The 25,769-nt window shown below is 37.7% G+C and overlaps 1 protein-coding gene across 2 annotated transcripts in view; it reads left to right on the top strand.

Annotated features, from left to right (window-relative positions):
* Nucleotides 1-25,769, top strand: part of EXT2 (exostosin glycosyltransferase 2) — a 74,188-nt gene that overhangs the window by 44,838 nt on the left and 3,581 nt on the right. Inside the window, exons 10-13 of one of the 2 annotated variants that reach the window (XM_062494609.1) lie at nucleotides 10,541-10,707; nucleotides 17,653-17,796; nucleotides 18,343-18,471; nucleotides 19,657-19,739. In XM_062494609.1, the coding sequence (XP_062350593.1) occupies nucleotides 10,541-10,707; nucleotides 17,653-17,796; nucleotides 18,343-18,471; nucleotides 19,657-19,739 (523 nt within the window). The remainder of the gene's footprint in view (nucleotides 1-10,540; nucleotides 10,708-17,652; nucleotides 17,797-18,342; nucleotides 18,472-19,656; nucleotides 19,740-25,769) is intronic. The other variant, XM_062494608.1, reaches the window with a different exon arrangement.

Here is a 25,769-nt window from a genome sequence, read left to right on the forward strand (position 1 = left end):
TCTCATTCTGGATTAAATACTGCAGCTATAGTAGCCGTATATGAGCCTGGTTCTCATGTACATATGGATCTGTCATTCTCATCTGAAAACGTGGTGATTTTGTGGGACAAGAAATTTTGCCTTCTAGGAATGCATGTTCAAAAAAAATGCTGTGTTGTGGATTCTTCTGTCTTGTGTAGTGAATGAAGTGTGGTGTTAGGACTCCTCACTTTATAATTCTCTTTCCAGAGGCTTCAACTGCTGCTGTGTTCTACTCTTCAAGGTTAGTTATTCTGCATAACAGCAAGATGCAATGTAGAAATTTATCTCTGACCACTTGTCTTAATTTACCATCTCCTAAGAGCTTCTCAGAACCAATTTATTGCTACCATTCACTTGGGTCATTTGCTCTTTTGGCAGCTTGCTTCAGTTTAAAGCAGAGTAGCTTTATTGTTTACCTTAAAACTGTTCTTTATTACTTCTGGGCTAAATACCTCAAGTTCAGTCATATTTTAAATGTTTTGCAGCCCTTTAAAGTAAAAATTGTTGTGTGTAAATTGATAACAATGGGAATTTTTGCAGTAAGCAGTTATTTTCTAAGAGCAGAGAGGTTTAGTGATATATGTAGTTATGTGATCACTGAGTGTGGGTGGATTTGACCCAAATGAATTGTTTCCACATTTCCTTCAAGTGACTCTGAGATACAGGAGAATTTAAGTAAATAGATCATTACAATAACCTTTTATTTTCAATCATTTTATTAAAATTGAAAGCCAAAGTGTGTTTAATTTTTTTTCTGCCTCTACTACTGCTAAGTCATAAACTAGTTTTAAAATCCCCCTATCTGTAGAGCTTAAAACTGTGGACTTGAGAGCACAGTTGAAAGCATAAGCAGGTTTGTCCTTGCATTAGCCTAAGCATTGCATTGAAGCGAATAACTGTTTTTAGTGTCCCTTGTCCCTTTACTGCTGTTACAACCATTGTAATCTCTTGGCCTATGGCTAGAGAGAGGTCAGTTTGATTAAATGAACTTGTTTTATTCCAGATCCATGCAGGGCATTCCACTTGGCTCTTCAGCCAGTCTCTCATTCAGTCTGTCTATTAGTGATCCTAATCCTCGGACTTCAAAGCTTCTGCTGTTTATAGCCTGTTAAAGCCAGGAAGTTTCTGATGGATTAGAACAAGGAATGAGTTTGAAGTTTGTAATGTGCACCACTGTCACTGATAAAGTCTAGTTTATTACCCTACAGTAGTATCTGCACTTTTATGGCTATTCATTTTTAATTGGTTGTAGTAAAGCAGAAGTGCTTAACCTTCTAGAGAATCAAGTGCTGCATTTCTTGGCCCTTTCCACGTAAGGGACGTGTCAGTATAGAAGCTGATCTTGACTTTTGTCATTGCAACCCTTTGTGTCTTTGTTTTTGCATGTATAAGTGGGATTGCTGGGTGAAGAACATCCCAGTTGCCTTCCTTAGTGAGTATGTGTGCTAAATTGAGAATTGGGTTTAGGTTTCCTGGGATGCAGCTGGCAAAGTGCCACACAAGTGACATGTGGCCTTTCCTTTCTTTCCTCTGTCAACACCAGAAAATTATTGTAACAGAAAATATCATTAATATCAAAACAATATGCTATGCATTTGCAATAATGCCTTTATGTAATGATACTCATGACTTAGGAGGAAAACTGAATGAAAATTAAATGCTCTAAAAATTGTGCTAAACTTAAGATTGTAGAGTCACAGGTGATCACTGCCATCAGTAGTGCTGAGCATCCCAGCTAAGAGGCTGTAGCTGATCTTGGCTGCTGTGCAGTGGTAACAGGTGTGGGGAGTGTGCAAGGTGTCCTTTCAAACTTAGACCTCTCAGGATAGATGAAGCTCTCATGTGACAGAAAATTTTTGTTATGCTAGCTGATAAAAATGCTAAGCAGGTAAGAAGGCAATTAATTAATTAAACACTCGACTGGGAATTTTTCAACCAAATAGCATGTAAAAATATGAAACTGGAGAACTGCATGTATATGGGCTAGAAATCAGTAGTACTGTAAGATGTTTTTTCCCTTAGTCTTAAGAGTTTGTAAGGATTGTTTTTTTAACTTACTGTCTGAGAGCTATCTGTGGAAGTCTGAACTCATGGTTCTGTGTTTTCTTTAGAATCAGTGAAAAGAAACAAGATGAATTTATAAGAAGCGCAGTTGTCTTGTGCAAAGACAACAAAGTTTGAACTTAACAGTGTTTTTGATGGTAAAAATATTAAATCTTGTATGTGAAATAGCAGAAAGAAAATATCACGTGCAATGATGATTCTAATCTGGAACCTTAAAACATTATAGAATCAGCTTGTTATCTTAAGTACTCAATGAATTTAGGGATGTGATCTCTACTCTGTGTCTTTGGCTGAGATTTGCATATTTTCTCTACCATGCATTGTATGCAAAAAGTTCATCAGTGCAGCAGTAATATCAGTAGGCCCCTAACTGTGTGTGTAATACTAATAAAAATAGTAAAAGCCTTGAAATATCACAGGAAAAAAATTAGTTGTTTTTCTCCTCACTCACTGGAGCAATTAAAATAAACATTGTGGTCCAAGTGCCTGGTTCTGGGAATATTTGTGTAGAAATCATTATTTTCTCCATCAGCCAAGTATTTTTTTCTTTTCATTCATTGTGTTTTTCTAAATTGCTAGTTCTGGAAGTCAAGAAAATAGTCTAGGATAGAAATTTCCGCCAACATTTGTTTCAGACAAGTGAAGAAACCACTTTGTCTACCACACAAATCATATTATAATATATAAATTACTGTTAGTAAATATGCAACAAGCTACAAATCATTTGTGGTAGCTTGATTCCTTTATAGGTTCAGTTTTATGAAAATGAAAAGTGTATTTTTAAAGAATGTGTATTTTCTGTTTAGTTGTGAATCCTGGAGCGAAGTTGCTGATAAACTTCTTACGATATTACTGAAATAATAGTCTTTGTATTTCTATTTGATGTTCTTTATGGATAACATTGATAGAAACTGTTGGGGCTAAAGAAAGTGATTATCCTTTGGATTGCTGTCTCTTAAGAAAGTGTTATCTTAATAAAATATTGAAAATGTCTTAGTGACAGGTTTGTTGTTTTTTTTTTTTTTTTGAATAATGTGCCTTTTTGAAGTTAGCACTGGTAGGATTGGGGTTTTTTTACCTTCTCTCTAAGTTTTGAATTAATTTGGCTTCATGATGATGGACTTAATGCCATTTTTCCTTGATTACCTAGAGAACTATTCATGGTGATTTTAGTCTTCTCTAAGGCATATTACAAATATTTTGCCATATTACTTCCTAGGGAAGTCTAGAGAGTTAGCCTATCAAACCCACCTTATCAAACTGGGCCCTAGTGTCCCAGAAACAAATACTCTGTTTTGTTACATACAAAAGAAATTCTGTACATTTCTGTAGAACAGCATAAAAACTGTAATGTTGGTAGAAAGCACCTGTTTTGAACACTGAACAGGTTTTTTTTAACTCAGCCATAATGGAAGGAATTATAATAATAAGTAGAAGTAATATGCTTGATGTTGTTTCCGGCAATTTTTTGAAACTTCAGACTCCAGCTAAATTCTGCCATTCAGTATTAGAGACTGAAAAACTATTAATTAGGTTTCATCAGCAATGTTCAATTAGTTGCATTCATGCAAACTACAGCTAGAATAAGCATCAGATGAGAGCTTGTACAAAAGTTCAGGTACGAGAACTGAGTGTGCTGTATGGGATTCTGTGCAACTGCAGGTATGAACAAAGCATGTGTAGAGATGTTTTCTGCCAGTTTTTTATCAGTCTTTGTCTACCTTACACACCTTCTGGAAAGGTTTTTCCTTTTTGTATTTCTAAATGGGCTCCATAGAAGTTTTGGGACGTCAGAGCATTATATGAATTAATGTTCTGGACTCAGGTTATCACTAGTCATGAGATATTCTTAGCTATTGTTATTGAGGCAGTAAAATAGAAAAAGAATGTTTGCACAAATGTCTTTGTATGAGTCATCAAAATGCTGTGATTTTAGCCATTAAGTGGATTTTTAAAAATTTGTCATATTGGTTTTAATACTGACAGGCATTCAGGTTCTTGCCATCAAGAGCATATGCTATGTTTCCAGCTCCTCATTATCTTTGCCTGCTGCTTCCATTGCAAATTATCCTTACCTGCTGCTTCCACTGTAAATGCAACAAACCATATGCATTCAAGTATCACTTGCTGTGTTTTGAACTTGCTACTACTTAGAAGAGGTGTCTCAATAATATTGGTTAGCTCTGTACAGCTGCTGTACTGATTCTCATTTTCCCTAGGTTGAATGTTGAAGCTGGGAATGGATGAATAGTATGTAGATCAAGTAATTACTTTTGTAAATACACTTCTGTCTGCTGACAAGATCAACAATAATGTATGTGCTGCAAAAGGACTTCTTCAGATGTTATTAACTTCCCAGTTTCTCAGAAGCAAGGATACAGGGAATGGTGCTCTTTAACAACCCAATGGAGTGTCCTGGTTCCAGCCAGGACAGGGTTAATTTTTGCAGTCTGTACCACCTCACTGTGCTGTACTACCTCTCATTTTGAGGGGAAGGGAGTCTCTTCCCAGGAGAAGGGCTTCCTTCTAGTTGAGAAAACTTGATGGAAGGAACTGTCTGGTATTGTCTATCCTTGGGTTTTTTTCCATGTGAACATTTTTTTTCTTGTACCCTGTTAATACTGTTGCCACTGTAACCACAGTATTACTGTTCATTTTGTCTCACTGCTGTTTCCAATAAGCTGTTTTTACCTCAACTTGTGATGTTTGCTTTTTGTGCCTCCATTTCTCCTCCTCTCCTCCTCTCCATGCTCCTGCAGCAGGAAGGGGAAAGGAAAAGAGTGAGAGAGAGAGAGAGAGAGAGAGAGAGGCGTGTGGTTTGGAGGGTCTTGATGGGGGCACTGAACTGAAGAGTACCATTCCCAAACCATGACACAGTGCCTTTTCTCTTTGAAAAGAAATAATACATTCCAAGGAAATATTGTGCTCTATTATTTTTAATGATCCCCCTTTTATGTATGATGTAACAGTTCATTCAGTACTGCGAAACAGGGCTGGATTTCAGACTAAGAAAGCATTTTTATATGTTAACAGTGTGCAAGCTTATGTTAGTTACATTTTCATTACAAACATCTGATCAAAAACCTGGGGGGGTGTGGAAAGTGAAAGAGGTTTTTTTGTGTGAGAGGGTATTCCTTTAGGTTCTAATGAAGTTGCCTCTTTCTCATGACTGTCTTCCCTTGTCTTATTTACATGACTCATGTGATTCACTGGCAGCTGTAGCTGAGAATCATATAATTAGTGAATGGGATTTTTTGCTGCTCACTTATATATGAGTGTTTTAACTGGGAATGTGACTATGGTACCTTTTTATCCTATAGTTTAAATCATCTTGAAATCATGCTTGAAAATTTTGCTGTGAGATGTGGACTTGCAGGACTTAATGGTGGAATTGTGGGCTGGCCAGAAACGCAGCCATGTATGTATGTATCTGGTTCCTAGGGACTTTAAGCCCGTTAGAAGAGGGAGCTGCATTGGGCACAGTTGGGAAACTACTGAATTTGTGTGTAGAGGACCACACACTCTTTTCTAAAGGCTTCTCCAGCAGTCAGTGCATCAGTAGTCCTAAACAGCACATAATGCCAGTCATGACTTGAGTCATTACCAGAGAGCAAGTATAAGTGTTATTCACTCTTCCCTCATGATTATTCCAATATGACACCCAATAGGTGCCAGTCATTCTCTTCAGAATCCTTATATACATAGACTTGTATTCACTCCGGAGAGCTTTATTTCCATAATTTGCTTCTATTTTCTGCTGCATCACAAAGTCCTCACTGATTTTTTAAAATGTAAGAGTAGTCCCCAGTCCAAACATGCATTTTTACTTTTGTATGCCTAAAGGATCTTGTGCCATGATGTAAGATTTTTAAGCTTCTTTTGTGTTTGTCATACTCTGTTAAAGGTCTGTCTTACTGTAAGAATAATGCCTGTGCTTTTACCTTGGTTATAACAAAGTCTAGTAAACTGAGAATTTCCTCCATAGAGATTTTGCTAGTGCTGAGGTTTCTCAGACCTTTCCAAGCAGTATCTGAAAATTCAAAGTCTGATATTACAGAAATGGCACACCCTGTTTCTGATTGCTCTTTAAATACATATACTTTTGTGGTCCTTTAAAATAAATATAGACAATTTTAACCTTCCTGATGGATTCCAAAACTTGGAAACTTTGTATAGAAGACTGTTGTCTTCTATATATACTTATTTTGGAGTTCCTGTGGCAGAGCTAATTTGTAATACTTGGATCTCTCACTGGAGCCTGCTGTCCTTTATGATAGTCAGTTTTGCCCAGGTTGCCAGTTGTTACACAGGGGTCCTTGTGTCATAACAGCTCCCATGTGCTTCCATCTCTGTAGGGGCAGCAACCTCCAGTATCGAGTCAGCCTCTAGACAGCAAGTAGCCTTGACATTTTGCATGCTGCAGAGTAACTAGTACCCTAATGTCTTATTCAAAATTTCTCCAAAATGCTTATATTTTCTTTTCATTAATCTAAGGCTAAATTCAGAAACTTTATATTATGTTTCTCAAAGCACAAATATTTGACAGTAACATACCCGTTGTTGAGAACTGGTCATTTTGAGAGACTTTCCAAGACCTTAGTAAATCATGTGGATTTAAGAGGATTTGCTGACATCTGAGATGCGTGCTGATTATAATTAGATTACATTTTCATTTTTCATACACTTTTCATTACTTTTTCTTCTATAACCTTTTTTTATACAAGTGGCATGTCTATTAGTAAGCTATCAAATGGTTGATTTTTTTCAGAAGAGCTGGAAGTTTAATGCTTAAATGCATGCTTGTTTTTTTTCTGAATTATTATTTTGCAATCCTAGTGGATTTTCAGTTTCAATTTCTGTTTCAATATATTCCTGCACTTTGTTGCAGTTTGGCTGTCAATTTTCACCATTTAGTAGACACCAAAAGAAGAAATAGCTGATAACAAGAACGCTTGACATGTATCAAATGTATCCAATGAAAACTTTGTTGCTATATAGAAATACAAATTTACAAATGCATGCATACTTTTGGCAATTCTGATTGCAAATGTAACAGTTGTAACAGTGTTTTTGGGCTCTATCAGGCTGTTTAAAATTATTTTGTACCAATGCTGGGGTTACAGTTGGATAATTATAAGCAATTATCCAGAGGTCTTTAAGAAGCTTGCAAACATTACACAGTCTGTAGTCTTTATTAGTCATTGTGAGGTATCTGTAACTGTGTGTTATCATTTATAAAATGGTACTTGCACATTGTACAGTAAACCAGTAAGAAAGCAGTGGGTAAAATCAGGAGTATACTAATTTGCAATAATCTGTTCCAGCTATTCAATGTTACTGCCTCCTGAGGTTACAATGACTAATAAGCTGAAAATTTTGGAATTTCAGTGGTCTCCTACTGGAATCATAATTTCAGATTATGATTCATGTAGGGCTTTTAAAGACCTTTACAATGTTGAGAATAAAATTAGCTCATAACATTATAATTGGAATCAATGCTCCATTTTTGTGGTGGCCCCAAGGAGCTTGCTGTATGTCCCCAGCTGGTGGCTGACCTTGGCTTCCACTGGGATCCATCAGTAATGGGATTGACTCCTTCCAGCTGACTACTGCTCAATATCACAAGCCACTCAAGTGTGCCAGGGCTAATGCCTTGTGCCATCTAGTAGAAGGACAAGAGGTGAGCAAAACAGGACAAGAACATGCATACATGTCAAATAAAGGCCATGGTCTACAAGACCACACAGATAAAAATAGATTTTACAGACAAATTTTTGACCTTACAGGAAAAACCTTGGGTTAGGAAACTGAATATAAATTTTGCCAGTAAATATTGCTCCATGTTTTTTCTTTTGTTTTTCTTTCTCCTTTCCTTTTTTTCTTTCTTTTTTTTATTTTTTTTTTTTTTACCATCCATGCATGCCAATCCTTTTTTCTAAAATACAGCTCCAAGAAAAACTGACTTTTGAAGTCTTGGTGTGGTTTGGAAATATTGCTTTGTTTTCCTGAGTGAAGTAGTGTTCAGACTCTGGTGTCTTTTAGCAGTGTGCAGATTTGTGGGTTTTCTGAGTGTTGTATGAGCTGTTAAATCTGAGAGGCCCAGTGGCAATAAGGATATGGACACTTCTTCCTGAGGGTAAATTTTCCTTGTACATGTAGGAATTAAGCAGCTTCTCTTCTCTGCCGCTGTCTTCCTAGCCCAACAGACTGATGGTGGAAAGAGTGCAAAACTGTCGTGGAGGCAGACCTGATTCAGGGTTATAATGGAATTGGAAGTGTGTGCACATAATTGTATCCCATTACTTTTGGTGTTGTGTGGCAGCCCTCATTCTTCAGATCCTTCTGCCGAGAACAATTCCACAATATGATCATATGTTGTTGTTTGAAAAATCATTTTCTCAGGTTAGGACTTCTCTTGTTTTTCTCCTTACAGTGGGTTTTTCATTGACACCTATTTCAACTTGCACTTTTCATTCTCAAAGCACAGAAACAAGGATCTTATTTCCTTATGCTCTTTTCTGAATTTCTGTACTTTCTCCCCGTGTCTTAGTGGTTTTATTCAAACTTCCTATTCTTTTGCTGGTGACAGTCATGTTACCGTTCATGGAGTTTGAGGCAGAAGGTGCAGTAAGACCATCTGGGTTGACCTGTAAATCATAAGTCACCACATTGCCTTTCTTTTAAATCCAGTGACTTCTAACTTGATTACATCTTCTATAACAATTCCCAGTCTTGTTGAAAGACAAGATGTACAGAACCTACTGCTGTCCTTTCTAACTTTTGGCAGAGGTTAACCACTGTTACTGTTAAAAATGTCTGCCTTATTTATACTTTGAATTTGCCTGGCTTTAGATTCCATTCATTGTTTTTTGTTATGTCTTTCTTCAGTTTACTGAAGATATGTGTAATTTTTCTTCTTATGTAGGTGCTTGTACATGTTAATCAAATCTACTTTTTTGCCTTCTTTTAGTAAACTAAACTGATTGATCTACAAATTCTACCAAAAGGCATTTTCTCCTGACCTCAGATAACTCATGTGATTCTTTTTGCACCATTTTCAGTGTTTTAACATGGTTTGAAATATGAAAACACTAGAATGAAACAGTATTTTAGCATCTTTCTGTCTGTGGCTGCTAACAGGTAAAATTGCCCTGCCATCTGCCCCCACTTCTTACTACATACCCATCTATATCTACAAAAATTAGATTAATCCATTCTGCCACAGCAGCATGCTGAGAATGAATGTCCACTCTGTCCTTTTTTTCAGAAGCTGCTTTTAGGGAAAAAGTTGCCTTAGTCCTAGTGTTTAACTGTGTGTTGTGTCAGTATGTTTAAGTGCACCTGGTTTCCCAAGCAGTCCGGTCACATAGACTTTAATAAACTCTCTATGACTTTATTGTCCTCAGTATTTTTCATGTCTCCAGGCTTGTGTCACTTGCAATTTGCACTGGAAATCTAAATGTATTTCAGACATGAAAATTCCAATGGCTTCAGGCCCGGTATCAGTTCCTCTAGACTCCACTTACCACAGAATCAGAGAATGGCTGAGCTTGGAAAGGGCTTCTGGAGATCAGCTGTCCAATGCCTCTAAAGCAGGAACATCTCAAGTGGGGTGAACAGAACCATCTCCAGATGGCTTTCAATATCTTCAAGAGTAGAGATTTCACTACCTTATTGGGCAACCTGTGTTAGTGCTCAGTCATACTTACTCTGGAAAAGTCTCCTGATGTTCAGAGGGAACTGCCAGTGTTTCAGTTTGTGCCATTGCCTCTGGTCCTTTCACTGGCCTAGTTCTATCTTCTTTGCACCTTCATTTCAGGTGTTTGTTCATATTGGTGACACCTTCCTTGAGCCTTGTGTTTTCAAGGCTAAATAGCCACAGCACTCGCAGCCTTTCCTTGTAGGGGAGATGCTCCAGTGTCATCATTACCATCATGGTTCTTTGCTGAACTCTCTCCGGTTTGCCCATATCTCTCTTGCTTTTATTTAAAATACTTTTTTCATGAACAGTTGCTTTTGGGATGCATCATACTGTAATAACGACTATGGTTAACCTTTGTGCTGGAAACTGTACGTGGTTATATACATTTAGAATGAATGTTTAATATTCAGCCCTTATTTCCATTTTCTTTAGCTTGGTGCTTTATGCTTACATCTACAGTTATTCTTTTGTAGGAATAGAATAGTGTTTTGAAAATTTTTGAATGTATGCAGAATCTGTAAATGTGACAATTAAGGTTCTACATGTTACACATGTAGGAAAAAAAGGAAATTAATCCCATTGTAGAGTGAATTGGATCCAGTTTTGTGTCTATGGGGGATTTTGTTGCTACTTAAATCCTCGTTTATTTGTGAATTTTAATGTTGTGTACTCCAGTGCTCTATTTTACTTGGAAGAATGCTGTAGGGCACAAGTTAGAATCCATTTGTTTTTAATTTTAATTTTTCTCTCTAGATTCCCTCTGGCCAAAGATTCGTGTTCCCCTGAAAGTTGTTAGGACTGCAGAAAACAAACTTAGCAACCGCTTCTTCCCTTATGATGAGATTGAAACAGAAGCAGTGTTGGCTATTGATGATGATATCATTATGCTAACCTCAGATGAGCTCCAGTTTGGCTATGAGGTAAGAGAATTGGTTTTTCCCTGTCTCTTAGGCTGTCTACATTATATATAAAGTGTATATAAAGTATATAAAAAGTGTATATAAAATGTATATAAACTGGAGGAAGCACTGCACAGTCTGTTGATTCAGATAGTTGCATCTCTCTTTACCATAACAGGTCAATACTGACTGAAATAGTTTTTCAGATAGTCATTACTATATTGAAAAACCTGCCACCTAAGAGATTTTCAGTAACTGGCGCAAGAGTGCCAAGAGACTCCAGAAAATGTTGTGGTGGAATTAGTGTAGTGGAAACAGTCTGAAGACTGAACTGCATTCTTCTTAACAGCTTCAGATAAATCAGAAATGCTAGCCAACTGAACATGTCTTGATGGACAAGACAAGTTTCAGAGATTAAGTGTTGGGAACAGAGGAGGCCTCTTGAGGACATGCCGAAGTAAGGTGGAGTGCAGTGAAAAAAAGAACTGAAGAATTTCAAGGAGGGGACACATGGATCATGTGCTTGAAATGGCAAAGCTTCAACAGCTGCTGTTTTGATGAGGGTATGGACAGAAAGAAAGCTTGTCCAAATCAGTTACCCATGGTGATGCAAAGAGGTGACAGTCTTCATGGGTATTTGAATTGTTTGTTAGAAATACACTTGAAGCGACACTGTTGTCTTCCTTCTAAAACTATGTTTTGAATTAGGTAACTTTTGTCTTCCATTTTTATTTGAGTGTATGACACAGTCCATAATGTAACATTACTGTTATATGTGTGTATTTAAGACAAAGATGTTGCATATGTAAACAAATCAGAAACATTTAAAAATGTAATACCATATTTTAAGAAAACTGAATTACTTTGTCACACCTGTACATGCATTATCAACAGCAAAACAGCACTGGGCTTCCTATGTTAGAGCTAGAACATGAAACTGTTCCCTAAGTTGAATGAAATTATGAAAACTGCTTCTCTAAGGTGGAGAAAGCTAGGGAAATGTGATAGTTGTCCAATTTGTAGCAATCTTAAGTGCAGTTATTACAAGATCATATTTTTAAGAAATATGTTGGAAGTATTTCTTTAACGTATGTACATGTGTGGTAAAATATTGCTCTTTCTCCGTCTCGAGTAAAAGAGACTGTTAGCAAGTAACAAGCTTTTGGACTCCAGAAATGTTTTGTGATGATGTAGGTATGCTGAAGTAATAACAAAGATGTTAAGTAGTGGAGACAGAGGTTTCATCTATCATGTGTGTCTCCAGAAAGGAAATACTTCTCTTGCCAGGTTAAGAGTAGCGGGTTAATGCATGAGGTGTGAAAGATGGAAGGGAGAGAAGACAACTGAAGGAAGGGGATTTTGGCTACACAGACCTTCTCTATACTTTGTTGTCTACGTTGAATGTTTTAAACACGGCGCTGCAACAGCAGTGCAATCAAGTGCTGGCAGTTCTGCAAGCTGACTTACTTTTGCCTGTGTTGGTGCTTATAACTACTAATTTTGAGGGTGATCTGATGGGATGAAAGACAGCAGGTCCATAATGTTCATGCTGCATAAATCCTTGCTCCATTTGCAGTTTGATTTTTATGTTCATAAAGCTGTCTCAAATGAAGTGACTAAGAGTAAGGAGTGATTTACCGAAGTCGCCTAAGTAACTGTGTCAATAGTTCTGCTATTGGCAGAGCAGGCTTGAAGGGCTTTGAAGCAAAGATTCAAACTGCAGCTGAGTTCCAGCTGTGTCAGCCAGAAGTCTTGTGAAGTGGAGCCTTCATTTTTGTGTGTCTGAACTGTTAATTTTAGCACCCTCAATGGACAATATCTGTAACATCACATATATTGAGTGTGGTTACTCACACAGAAAGGAGTTATCCTCATGAAAAGCAAAAATAGGCAAAGAAAATTTGAATTCCCCTGTAGTCAGTGCAATTAGGGGATAATTGGGACCTGCAACTGATAATCTCCTAGGATTAAATCCAAGAGGTCTAGCAGTTTGGCTGTGCTGGCTCATTTATTTGTCTTATGGCCATGTCCCTTGGTTGCAGGGACTATCTGAGTAACAGTCCTTATATTCTGTGTGTGACTGTAACTGTTTGCACATGAGATTGTTTTGCTTGGCAGACTGGAAACTATTTATTTTGCAGTTGTTTGAATTTTATTATGAATCCTGTTCCCTTTTAATTCTGGGAAGTCATTTTACTGCACAGTAAAATTGATGGAAAATTAAAGGGCTGTATTGAGAAGATAGTTGAGACAAACCTATGAGTAATTTGAATCCTTATGTTTTGAGTTTGGCTTCACCACCCCTAACCCCCTCAGTAAATTAAATTAATAGAAATGTCTCTGCATACAGAAGCAGAGCAATTTATTCTAGAAATATACAATTTTCCTTGTACAGGGAGTGGGTGATGTAACTCCTACTCTCTGGCACAGAAATCAGGGGCTGAAGATTGATCTTTCCTGTCCTTGAGTGTCTGTGACTTGCTTGACAGGCCTGAGCTGGCTCCCAGATGTTTAAATTGTCCTCAGCCTGTGATAATTTATTTATCTGTTTATGTGTGTTACCAGAAAAGTATCTCTGAAACTCTTGACTCATTTGCAGGGGAATCCAGAGGGAACAGTAGCAGCATATAAGGTTACTAGAAAGTTTTCATTTAAAAGTAGGTCTGCTTCTGCTTTAGTCATATGAAGGGCTGGAAACGTGACGTTCAGTAATTTTCTTTTCTCTCCTGACATCCTTGAGACTTTGCATTTAAACGTGTGGCAAAACCCCCTCTGTCACACACTTGTCTGAATGTATAGAGCAAGCCTAAAAAAAAAAAAAAAACAGAAAACTTTGATCTCTGTACACTTTCAGCCATAAAAAGTTATAGTAACACTCAAAGTGTCAGACATTTTTTACTTGTTAAAAGTGAACTATTATGGTACAGTGATTTATGACTTTGCATAAATCTGTTGGAGCAAGCCAAAAAATAGTCCCTGTGTGCTGCTGTATTAAGGTAGCAGAAGAATACTTATGACATTCTGACTTTGAAAAAAGTAGTTCTGTTAAGTTACATGACTTGGGACACTGGAAAAAAAACTGTTATGTCTAGATAATTTTTTTCCCACTTACTGAACTTTTTTGTTCACAGAGAGTATCAGAAAGACCAAAGAAATGGAACAAGTATTTAGATTATCATAATCTTCAAAAATTAAAGCAGAACCATTGGCCACCTCTGAATTGTTTGGTGTTTAGATACAAGACTGAAATCAAACATTGTAGCATTCCCACCTCTGTGTCTCAGCTAGCCTCGAGGCAGATGTCTTACCGTTAAATAATTTATCACCTACTTATGTAGCACTTTGTCCTTACAGAGGCAAAATATTTTTATTAGAGCAATAGTAGAAATAGTCTAAATGAGGATTATTGTTGTGAACCTATGTTTTTCATTCATAAAATGTTTGGTGCATTGCTAAGTCTGCATTTTTTCTGTTGAAAACTTTTGGCCTTCTGTTGGTAGATGATCTTATTCTGTCTCAGAATTGTTTTTCAGTGCTTCATGTCTCTGGCATTCTTTAAAAAAATCTACGCTTTTGAATTGCATATTTTGCAATTCAATATTAGGCTGAAATTTTAATGAAGTTTGAATGCCTTCTTCAGAGGAATTCTTCCTTGCTCATTTTGACTTTAAAAGTTTAGTTTTCAGCATTCCTTTGTAGGACAAGTACTATAACTCTTAAGAATGCTAAAAGAATTATTCACTGCTGGCCACATTCAGAGCTCTTCTTCAAATTGGTGATATTTTACAAAATATGTGTGCTCAAAGCATCACACATCTTTTAATGGACTCTGTGTTTGCATTTTGCGTTTTTTAAGTAATAGCACAGGCCATTCCTTTGAGGATTGGGAAAGAATTAAGAGTGGATGGGTCTCAGGAAGGCAGGAGGAGTGCTGATGGGTTGAGTTTGCTTTAATTTGTAGAGAATAGTCAGTGTTTAATTCTTAAAATGTTGTCATGGTAGCTTTGGAAATGCTAACTATTTTTCTGTTCATTAAATTGCTGAAATTGCATGTGACTTAATATAGTCTACTGAATTTAATGCATAAATGTTTGAGAATGTTTTGTAGAAGGAAATTCCCTGTCCTTCTGGCTACATGGAGAGTTTGCTGTTCTGATGGCACAGCAAATTGCACAGAATAGTTGAGGTTGTGAGGCAGAAAGAGCTCTGGAGAGATGAGGCTGGTGGGTGTTTTAGCTATGCTGTTCAGGTCACTTGGGAACTCCACTTGGAAACAAAATTACTGTCATTTCCTTTTGGTTTTACTTACAAGATTTTTAGTGAAACTGCTAAGTCAGAACTTCTATTTGACATTTCATCTGGGAGATGCTTCATCCAAAAATATTTATCTTCAGGGTTGACTAGCAGAGTCTTTGGAATGACTTGTCTGCAAAGATGCATACCTCCTCTTCACTTGGCAACATGTTTTTCCTTGGATGTGTCCCTTACCAGTATTAAATCTGGCCATCCTTCTTACTCTGAGAAACGTAATAAGATCACTGGCTAAAATAAAATGTATTCATAACAGACTAATAAATTATAGGCAACCATCAAACAAGAAAATGGACAGTAGTAATAAATAGAGGGTAGTATTAGAATAATTACCACTATTTTTATTCTGAAAGCTTCCTTATAAGCAGTAGCTATATGTATTATTTTTGGCACAAACATATGTATGGATTTGGGCAGTGAGGTGGATGGAGCCATTGGGAGCCTTTCCAGAATTGCCATTGAATGAGCTAGTAGTGAACATTATGAAAAACCCAAGCTTTTCTGCTGACTTTGAAAGCATTTAAACTTTTAAAGGGAATCTTTGTTCAAAACACCAAAAATATTTTTAGATGCATTAAACTGACAATTTTCAGAGGCCAGCAATTTTTTTTACAGGGTAGAGTTGATATTTAGAGTGACACAAGAATATCTGTATGAGTAATGTGCATTATAGTTGGCTTTTATTTTATGTTGTTTGGACTCTTGAAGATGACACCAAGGGCAAAAACTAGAAGGGATATGAATCCAGAGTTCTGTGTTGAGAAGGCACTGCAGTCCTGTGGGAAGCAGTAGCTGACTTTAATCTTTCTTTCAGCTGCTGTTAATATGCATTCCATTTCCTCTACAAGAATTCTTAGCCCAGTACGGTGCGGATCTGTAGTGTTCTGTCAAATGCTTTGTGGAGCCTCAGTAGCTTATGTGGTGGTGCCTTCCAACGGCTGGGAGATAGACATTTTAATATTCAGGTTTAAAACTAAATCATTAATTTTTTGAGTCCTGGAGAGTGAGGAATAAATTTTTGAGTGTTGTACATTCAATTTTGTGTTCTTTATTAAGCTTTTCTACATCATGTCAAAATAAATATCTCAAGGCTTCAGTGGCTTGCCTGCCAGAAGTCTGTATTGTTTTAATTAGCTTATGGCATCAACTTGTAAGTGTCCTATGAATTCTCTTCCTTCAGTTCCAAGTTATTTCTGCTTTCAAGAACCCTCTATGTTGGAGCATTGTCATATCTAAAAACTATCCCAATACTTGTGCCCTAGAACTGTCTAGAAAGATTGATTTCTGGATAAAATAGAAGGTGAGGAGTCAGAAGACCTGGTTCCTATTCTTGTTTCCTGTATGATTTTTGGCAGGTTTCCTCATCTGGATATTTGAAATAATAACTGCTCTCATCATGGGATTCTGAAGCTGTATTAACTGACAGCAATAAAATGTGTTGAGATGTATAGATGAAAAGGTATATAGTAATGCAAAATCACAGAAATGTAGATGCAGAAGCAGTAACTTGGAGCTGATTGTTTTATCATATTTACTTTGACAAAATACTTGCATAGAATCCTTATAGTCCAGGCCTCCCAACTGAAATGCATTGACACATAAAAGGTGCCCAAAGTGAACCACTGATGGAGTGACTTTTGCAAGATGGGGCAAATGACCAGATAATACTTTCTTCACTGTGCAGTCAACTGTAGGGTTCCCTTGTCTTTTGTACAGACAAAAGAGATTGTGAAGAGATCCTTGGGGATTTTTGATGTTCTTTGTTCATGTGGTTGATCTTGCATGCGAAAATTTCGTGATGTATGCATCTGTTTGTTTATACATTACCAGCCTAAACCGGAAACTCTTGTAACCTAGCTGTATGTTGGAGAGTCAAGACTCACTCTTCCAACTGGCAGTTATCTGGGTTAAGGGACAAATTTCAAATAATTTGTCCGCACATAAAGCAGACAAATTGTATCTAGTAAACAAATAGCATTTAGACCCCTCTAAATAATTATAATCCTTCCTCCCTTTTTCCCTAATGCAAAAATTGTCCATTATTTAATGTGGCCAACAGTGTGGAGAACTGGGGTTGCATTAATGATGCCCTTCTCCTTGTTCTTGTCTACTGTATTTGATCCTGTAGTCAGCTATAAAATAATGTATGGGGTGACAAGGATGGTATCTTGATTGTATCCAGCTGTCTGGAACAAGTCAAGGGCAAAACAGCCTTCCATGTAGCCAAGCACCCACTAAAGAATACCAGAAATATTAAAATTTAAGCCAGTTCCTGACAAAGGAAGCCAGTTGGTTAGATCCAAAGCCAGCTGTGAAAGTAGTTAAGTTGTAGTCATATCTACTGACATCAAAAGTTTCATTTTAATCATGCTTGTGTTTAGTTAGAGTTAAAATCTTCTTGAATAATTTGTGTTTCTCTATAACAATTATTTTTGTATTCCATAAAAGGCCATGGCTTCTCTGAGGGTCCTTCTACAGCAAGCTTGTTCTTTTTTGCACTTCTTCCTGGCAATTTTTGTGCCAAGAATTTGGACTTAGAAGAATTTAAGTGATCTTTGCCCCACTGAAACTCTACCCTTCCAAAGCAGATGTGTTGCATTTGCTTTCTGTGCAGGCCTGGTTAACAGCATGTCATGTTTTTTATTTTCTCTTCAGGTCTGGCGTGAGTTCCCTGACAGGTTGGTTGGATATCCAGGCCGCCTGCATCTTTGGGACCATGAGATGAACAAATGGAAATATGAATCAGAATGGACCAATGAAGTCTCAATGGTGCTCACTGGGGCAGCCTTTTATCACAAGGTAATGCACAACTTGCACTGTACTCATGTACAATGCGTATATTCAGAAAGATCTATATGTGTTTCTGTTGTTGTTCCATCAGATTTTGTGGTGCTATGATTAAGTTCTTTAAAACAGTTGGAGAACTGATTACAAACTTTTCCTAGACCTTTTTCAGTCACTGTGAAAACCACTGATTGTTTCTGCCAATGAAATAAAATCGTTACTTATCTTTATGAACTTAAAAAAACTCCTGCCAGTTTGCATGACCTGAAAGTACACAGCAAATTTGGCAGGGAATGTAGCTTTGTAGCTGGCAGGTTCAGAAAAGAAAACAATTTTAACAAAATTTGTGTGGTGGTCAGAAAAGGAATAATTATGCAGTTTAGCACCCAAAAATTGTTTTCTATCTGCTGAAGTAGTTCTTGTCTGAAGGCAGTATCACTTAGCTGCCTGCCATTCCATGACTGAAATATTTAGTCTTGCAGTTACTGTATCTATATTTAAAATTATCTTCTCTCTCTCTCTCTCTCTCTCTCTCTCTCTCTCTCTCTCTCTTCTCTGCAGTATTTCAACTACCTTTACACCTATAAAATGCCTGGAGACATCAAGAACTGGGTGGATGCTCATATGAATTGTGAAGATATTGCCATGAATTTTCTAGTAGCAAATGTCACGGGCAAATCAGTCATTAAGGTGGGGCTTTTCTGCTGTTTATATTTGCAAAATTAAAAACATGAGATGCATACTTTAATTTATTCCGTAGGCTTCAGTATGTTACTTGATCCTCCTTTTTCTCTCATTTTTCCCCCAGTATGGTATCTTGGTCTCCTTCTATGATAGAAAAGCCCTTCTAGTAAAATTTTTGTATTAACAGAGAAGAGAGAATTGTTTTTCACCAGTTGTTTCTGGTGGTTATTTTAGCCATCTAGATGAGCTATAAAAAAATAATTTAAGTGACAGCTCTGTGTGTGTGTGTATATGTACATGCCCACATACATATATTTTAACTATTTGAGATCACTAGAGGAAAAACATTGTCAACTGTCCACAGCTTGTTCTATCATGGCCTGACAACAGCTGATTTATAGGAATGTTAATTGCAAGAACGTTAATTGCAAGATCAGCTTTAAATGAATTTTTTATCCCTGAATTAATTTCCTGACATGTTTCGACACGTTTTCAGGTCTAGACATTCACTCTGTACATTCATTTCAAAGTGTGTCAACCTAGAATGAGATTTAGAGGCCACCAGGTATTACTTCAATTAGCAGGGTCCATTCTCCCATCTGTCCGTCATCATTTACTGGGACTGGTGGCTGCATTTCCTAGAAAAGTCTTTAGAAGATAAAGTGTGTGTGCTTTTGCTGAAAACGTTTTTGAGCTGTATGAGGGCACAGCAGAGCAATTTGGCACCTCTGTGCAATTCGGAGAGCCTTGCAGGGTGTGCCAGTCAGCTCTTAACTGGAGAGAGCAAAAGAACGCCTGTTGGATTAACGTTACGGTGAAGTATGGGAAGCTATATTTCATCGCTGTTATGGCTGCAAGAACAAATGGTGTTTATACAGGGACCTTGGCAGTGAGAAAACAGTCATTAAACAGGAATTAAGTAGCTTGTCATCGCCACTTCTTTTCGGTTAGAGAAGGAAAAAACCCCTCCAAGCCGTTTTTATTGGGCCCCTGTGAATTTTGCAGTCAGCCGGGCCAGATGGAGCTGAATGGAGGAGCAGAGTGGCTTTTTTTTTTTTTGTACACCCCCTTTTTTTGAGACAGCTCAGCTTACACTGTAGGCATGTTCAGAGGTATTGCACTGCTCTCTGTGCAAGGAGATTAATGTCCCTTCTGTTGATATTTGATAATATCTGGCGTGCCTTTCTGCAGGTGACCCCGCGAAAGAAGTTCAAATGTCCAGAATGTACAGCAATTGATGGGTTATCACTGGACCAGACACACATGGTGGAAAGGTGAGTGACCATTCTTTATTTCTCTGATTGCCTTGTTCTGATCCCTAGCATCTTATCCTGTGTCTCATTACATTAGGATCAAAAGTATTTTTATAAATTACTAATTTTGAAAGAATGTTACGTGGATTCGATCAGCATAAGTCATTCCTACAATGGGTGATGTGTCACTGAAAAGCAGACTACAAGAAAGGACTTTAGAAGGTATAGTTTTTAGCAGCTTTGCTGTAAAGATTATAGGACATGTATATGAAGTTCAGGTTCTTGGTTGGCTGTACTGTCAGTAATACCACATTTCTGTTTACTGTGGAATATCAACTGTACTAAGTATTATTTTTTTAAAAAACCAGACAATTTGTATCTTACCAAAGAGCAGAAAGGATATAAATTATTAATAAAATAATTTGTAGTAATATTTGTACACTGTCTTCTCTCCAAGGATTGTGAAGCACATTCACAATCCTTATGCTTCACAACTAGGATTGTGAATGTGCTTCACAATCCTTGGAGAAGTGAAGGGCCCTTGCTGCACAATTCCTTGTTGCATTTTTTAACAATAGCAGCATTATTATATTTTTTCTGAAAGTTTAGTTTTGAAGTATGTGTTTGGAAAGGCAGTGAATGCTTAAGAGTGAAATACTGAAAGTTTGTAAGTATGAGATTTGCATTCCCTGGTTTACAGTCAAGGGCTTTCCAGCCTTGATGAAGACACTAGGCTTCTCTCTGCCTTGGCTTCTGAATGTGTGAAATAAGGGAAAGTTTCTTCATTTTGCAAAGCTGTTCAATACCCATGTTTGAAATGAGCTATCTGACGATAAATGTACATACTAGTTATTAGGTGGAATTAACCTGGGATTTAAGACTGATAAAGGCATCTCACTTTAGGCTTCTTAGACTGTTGCATCTCTCCTGGAAACTTCGGGAAAAATTATTTGCAGCCATAGAACTGATGGAGTAGGTTAGCACAGGGAAGAAGTCACCAGAAGAAAAACACAGTTGGACTTGATGATCCTAAAGGTATCTTCCAACACTGATGATTCTATGATTGTAAGATGTGACAAAAAAAAATGACCTGCATTTAAAATAGGCATTTAAATGCATTTAAAATGCATTTTTCATGGAGAGTTGTAACATGGTTATCTTACTAGTTATCATTTTAACAGTGAGCTTTTTTCTGTCCTTCTCTGCAGAACTCAGAGAATTTAAAGTGTTTTATGGACTTTAATTAAAGACTGGATTAATAAAAGGACTATGCATCTCAGAAGTAATACATACCCCATTAAGATGGTATAAAATACTCTGCAGGAAAATACTTGAGAAAGGGGTGGAAAGTTTTGTAGATCTTAAATGTTAACTGAAGGGGAAGCACAAGAGGTTCCCCCATATCTAGCAATTCTGACCTGGCTTACAGGATGGACTATTCAAAGCCAGTTAAGCTTTCCTATGGTCATAGTAGTAGCACTACAACACCACGTGGGAATTTTAGTTAGTTATGAACTAGGTTCTCATTAAGGTAAATGCTATAAAAACAGAAGATTAAAAAGTGCTCTTTGCCTTGAAGTGCATTATGATGCTGGGTAAAGGTCATGTTTCCATGTCTGTAGCAGTTCTTGTATCCTCAGAGTGAATTGTCATTGACAGTTTATTGAGAACATATTTAAACTGATGTTTTGCTCGTCTTGAAATATTGAAAAGTGGAGAATACTGGGTTGTGGGAAGTGTTAGATGACTGCAAATCCACATACTTTTATTTGCCCAGTCAAAGAAGTACATGCTGAGATAGAGTCTGAGTGCAGGAGAATCTGGAGAGATACACAATTTAGGTATATTCAGACTTATTTTGAAAATCCTTAATATCATACTGGAACAGCTTGCTACACTTAATGCCTCTTGCCCTATGTTATCATCTACCTAAATATAAGGAGTTATTTGAGAATCTGAAAGGGTTTATTTGTTTGAATCTTCTAAGCTGGCTATTCGTTTAAAGTGGATAATAAATGGTAACAACTCCTAGCGCAAATTTTCCTAACTTAGCAGTGAGTAAGGCTCTTCTGTCTATCTATCTGTCTTTCTATCATCTGTCTGTCTATCTGTCTATTCACTAACTATTTTCAGGGTCAGGAGAGAAGCTGAATGGGAAAAAAGTGCATGCAGCAGGGAATTCTTGTCATTATAAAAGAATAACTTTGCACTGATAACTTTACAATGTTGGGTGTATCAAGAACAATACCTGAGGTGTCAGGCAAGAAGCCCTTATCAGCTTTACTTGCAGCTTCCCCAAGTGCCCGACTCCTTGCTTTTTAGCATTCAGAAATAGCAAACAGGTAGTCTGAGCTAATTAGTTGCCCGGATATCCAGGGATCAACCTACTGATTGTGAAACAAACAGTTTGTCAGGGTTGTCATGTGCATGCACAATTAGTGTTAGGTTTCTGGTTCAGAAATAGCAGAGAGATGTCTAGCAACTGCCTGTTGGTTTTGTAAATGGAGAAGGTTTGAGGAGTCAGTTGTGGAGATCTATCCAGGAAAGATATGTAACCAACTGATTTTGTTGGGTATTTTGACTCGTTCAGCAGAGACAAAGGAAGATGGTACAGTTGAACTGTCTCTTATTAAAAAATTTTATTCTTTTAGCAATACACTGAATCATGGGAAAGCAAAATATGCTATTCTTTGTGCTGTGTAATTTGTTTGAGATAAATGGAAGACTCCAGTCCCCAGGATTATTGAATTCTATCATTAAAATAAGAACGCTTTGAACCAAGAATTCCCTTTTTGTTCTACAAGGTTAGCCTTTACATCAGGTCACAGAAGAAGCTACAGCAAGGTCTCATAATCCCTGTATTTACAGGTATTTAAGTAGCAAGAAGTTTACTGCCTTTAGCATCTTTGGCTCTCAAAATGGAGAACCCTGAAAAATGCAATCTAGAGGGCAACTGCCAGTATAGTAAATATAGCGAAGGGCTGAGCTACTTCTGCAGCCACAGGACAGGTAAGTATTTGTCAGAGTCAAAATAGGAAGCCATGTCCTTAAGAGGCAAACTGCCCAGGTCACAGTTGGCCAAAGGTTGCAGGTACAGCGCTACCCTGCCAAAAAGTGATTTGGATTAGAGCAGTGAGGAACCTGATTAAGAGAGACCTTAACAAACACCAAGTTCATCCAGGAGCAAAGGGACTGTCAGTTTCTGAGTTCACACAATCTTAATGTCTTACTGAGCTGAGCACGACTGCACATTGTCAGCAAAGCAAGGGAAAAAAATAATTCTTGGTATCAAACATGCCTCTTTTACTTTGAATGTGCAAAACTATTGACACAACTAAGAGAAATACCTTCCCTCCATATTGAGATGACATTACATTCTCTTGGCTACCTAGCTTTCAGTGTTTCATGTTCTAGATATCCTTTCTGGTTTGTATTGTCCAAAAGTGGCAAGGACTTCAGAATTCAAGTGATATAGTTCAGTGCTAGAGCTGAAATTTTTGGAAAGAAGCATCTTTCTTTCAGACACATTTTGTGGCTTGTGCATAACATTTCTTTCCTTTAAAAAAGCCTGTTTCTGATCTTTGAATTGGTATTTATTTGTGGAGCGCTAATTTCTGCTTCAGCCAGGGTGTTTAGAACATACGATTTTTTCAATTTTTAATTTTTGCCATTTCTTTAACAATGAAATGGTTTCTTGGCAGCTAAAGGTATTGAACTTTCAGGCTTAAAAGGACTTGCCACCATAATAAGTTTGGCTGTAGAAGGATCCCATCTTGGTATTTTGTCATAAGACCTCACTTTTGATTTGGGAGTATAACCTCTGGAGGGAAGAGGTCAATTTTGTCTGCCCTATCCATTTAGTTTTGTCTTTTTCTCTGAGGGTGCCACTTAGTTCCGGTTGTGACAATGGCTGGTCTGATGTGGACACCTGCCTACCAGGCAGTAGGCTGAGATAACTAATTCATTTCACACCAGCCACCAAGCAGCTGTTACATTACAATGTCTTTCAGTCATTACTGGCAAAGGCAGGATTTGAACCAGTAGACTAAAAGTATTCTTGTATTCCAGAAACCAGTGAAGGCCAGCAGCTGTGCAAACTCCTCACATGCACATCTCCCAGTGCATCTACCTCCTTGCCTGTGAAGTTTGTGGGTTTCCTGCCATGAGGCTTCTCCAATAAACATCATGGATTAGTTAACCACATTTCTTACAAGTGACAGATTATTTGAAAGTCTGACTTTTATCTGAAAATCAGTTGTGTTTAAGATCTCTCATGGTGGGCAAATCCTATGGAAGCAACAGAAATGGCTTAATGTTCCTGGAGATAACACTCAGTTCCTGCTGTCTGCAGGAACCACTGCAGCTTTTCAGTGCCTCACTGAGGTCCAAATCTCATTCAATTGGTTGGTGGTTCACCTTGTTATTGCAGATATTGAGCAGCTACCTGGCTCTTCACTTCAGTCCTCACTGGTGGCTCCTTTGCTATGTCAGATCTGTGCTGTGCTGGAGCACAAGATAGTGCTTGTCACAGGAGTAGAGGTTGCGTCCCACTGTACATGATTTTTTCTTACCCTCTGAATTCTTTTTCTTTTGTTTGTGGTCCCAGTGATTTGAATCTGAAGATAGGAAGGTATGAGGTAGGATGAAGTATGAGAGGATAGGAAGGTAGCAGTAAGTGAAGCATCTGCATTTGCCTGTATAAATATTTTATTCAAGTATCACTTCATATGAAGTAGTTTTCTGACACTTTTCTCAGGGCAGAAAATGGTCTGGATTATGACCATTATAGCTTGAAGCAGCTATGTGGTTGAGGAAATAATTTTGAAAACTGCTCTTGCTGTCCCGTCTACTTCAAAAGAGTGTTTGGGGCAGTGTTGAGCAGTCCCCATCATAGAACTGTCACACTCAGTTGGTGTGATTGACCAGGTCCTGTTGAGGAAAATTATCCTGGAGCCATAGTGACCCCCTAACCCTTCAAAGGGGTCAGGAGAGGCTGCAGTAGTTGGAGAGCCAGAGACCTGCTCTGCGACCGCCTGCAGCACATCAGTCTCTGCAGCTGAGTCAAAGTGCTCACTTCTTTTTTTTTTGTTTTCTCTTTTGAATGACAAAAGAAATGTCATGTTTTCTTGTAGCTCTCTGTTATGTGTAGACAACTGTTGTCACGATTCTTGGTATCTGAATTCCTTAAAAGCTGTTTTATATAGCAGCAGCTAATGTTAGCTGAGCACTGGCTGGGGTGAGATGAGCCAGGTTTTCTCTGCCTTATTTCCACAGGTACAGCACCCTTCAATGAAAGAGTTAAAGGAGTAGTGTAATGGTTAAACATCTGTTTGTTTTTTGAAGAACATGGCTGTGCCTTTCCACATTACTGACACCTGAGATTGTTAAAACTGAAAGAATTATCAGTGGTCCAGGTTTTTTTGTGCTAGTGTGATGTCTTCTTGCTCAGTGTATCTTGATGTAGACAAGGAAAATAAACCAGTTAGTTTCATTTTATAGTTTTAATTCAGCTTCACCTTTAAGTTACGTACAATCAGCTCTGCCTATTCTCTGAGGCATGTTTATTTTTTGAGGGAAAAGATAGAGCTTCTGAAGAAGCTTGAAAAAAGACAGACTATTTTTTGTTTTAGAACTCTGTTTTCACAAAGCCTTGGTTTTTGCAAAACCTTCGTTATAAACTAAATTGACCCAACAGTGGCCCTTTAAGAGACATGTTGGCAGTTAATCTGTTCTGGTTTACAGCATGTACATTGCTTTAAGAATGACTGGAATTCTAGGGGGAGGGAGAAGGGAAGCTTTGACCTCCATGTGCACATGTGCTGCTGCCAGCATCCCTTTACTCATCTCTGTGATTAAATGGATAAATCAAAGAACACCAGCTTCTTTTCTGTTCTCTCTGCAGTGAGGCTCTCTTCTTATTTATTAGTAGCCAGCATGGCTGAAATACTTCCAAGTGCAAGAGGGAAGGCTTCTATCAGTAATTTTGGTGGGGGAGTTGCTAGCCAGCCTAGTTGTTGGAGTTCTTAATTATACTGCTTTCCTTTTCACCAG

This window comes from Cinclus cinclus, chromosome 6 (genome assembly GCF_963662255.1).
Source record: "Cinclus cinclus chromosome 6, bCinCin1.1, whole genome shotgun sequence".
NCBI lineage: Eukaryota > Metazoa > Chordata > Aves > Passeriformes > Cinclidae > Cinclus > Cinclus cinclus.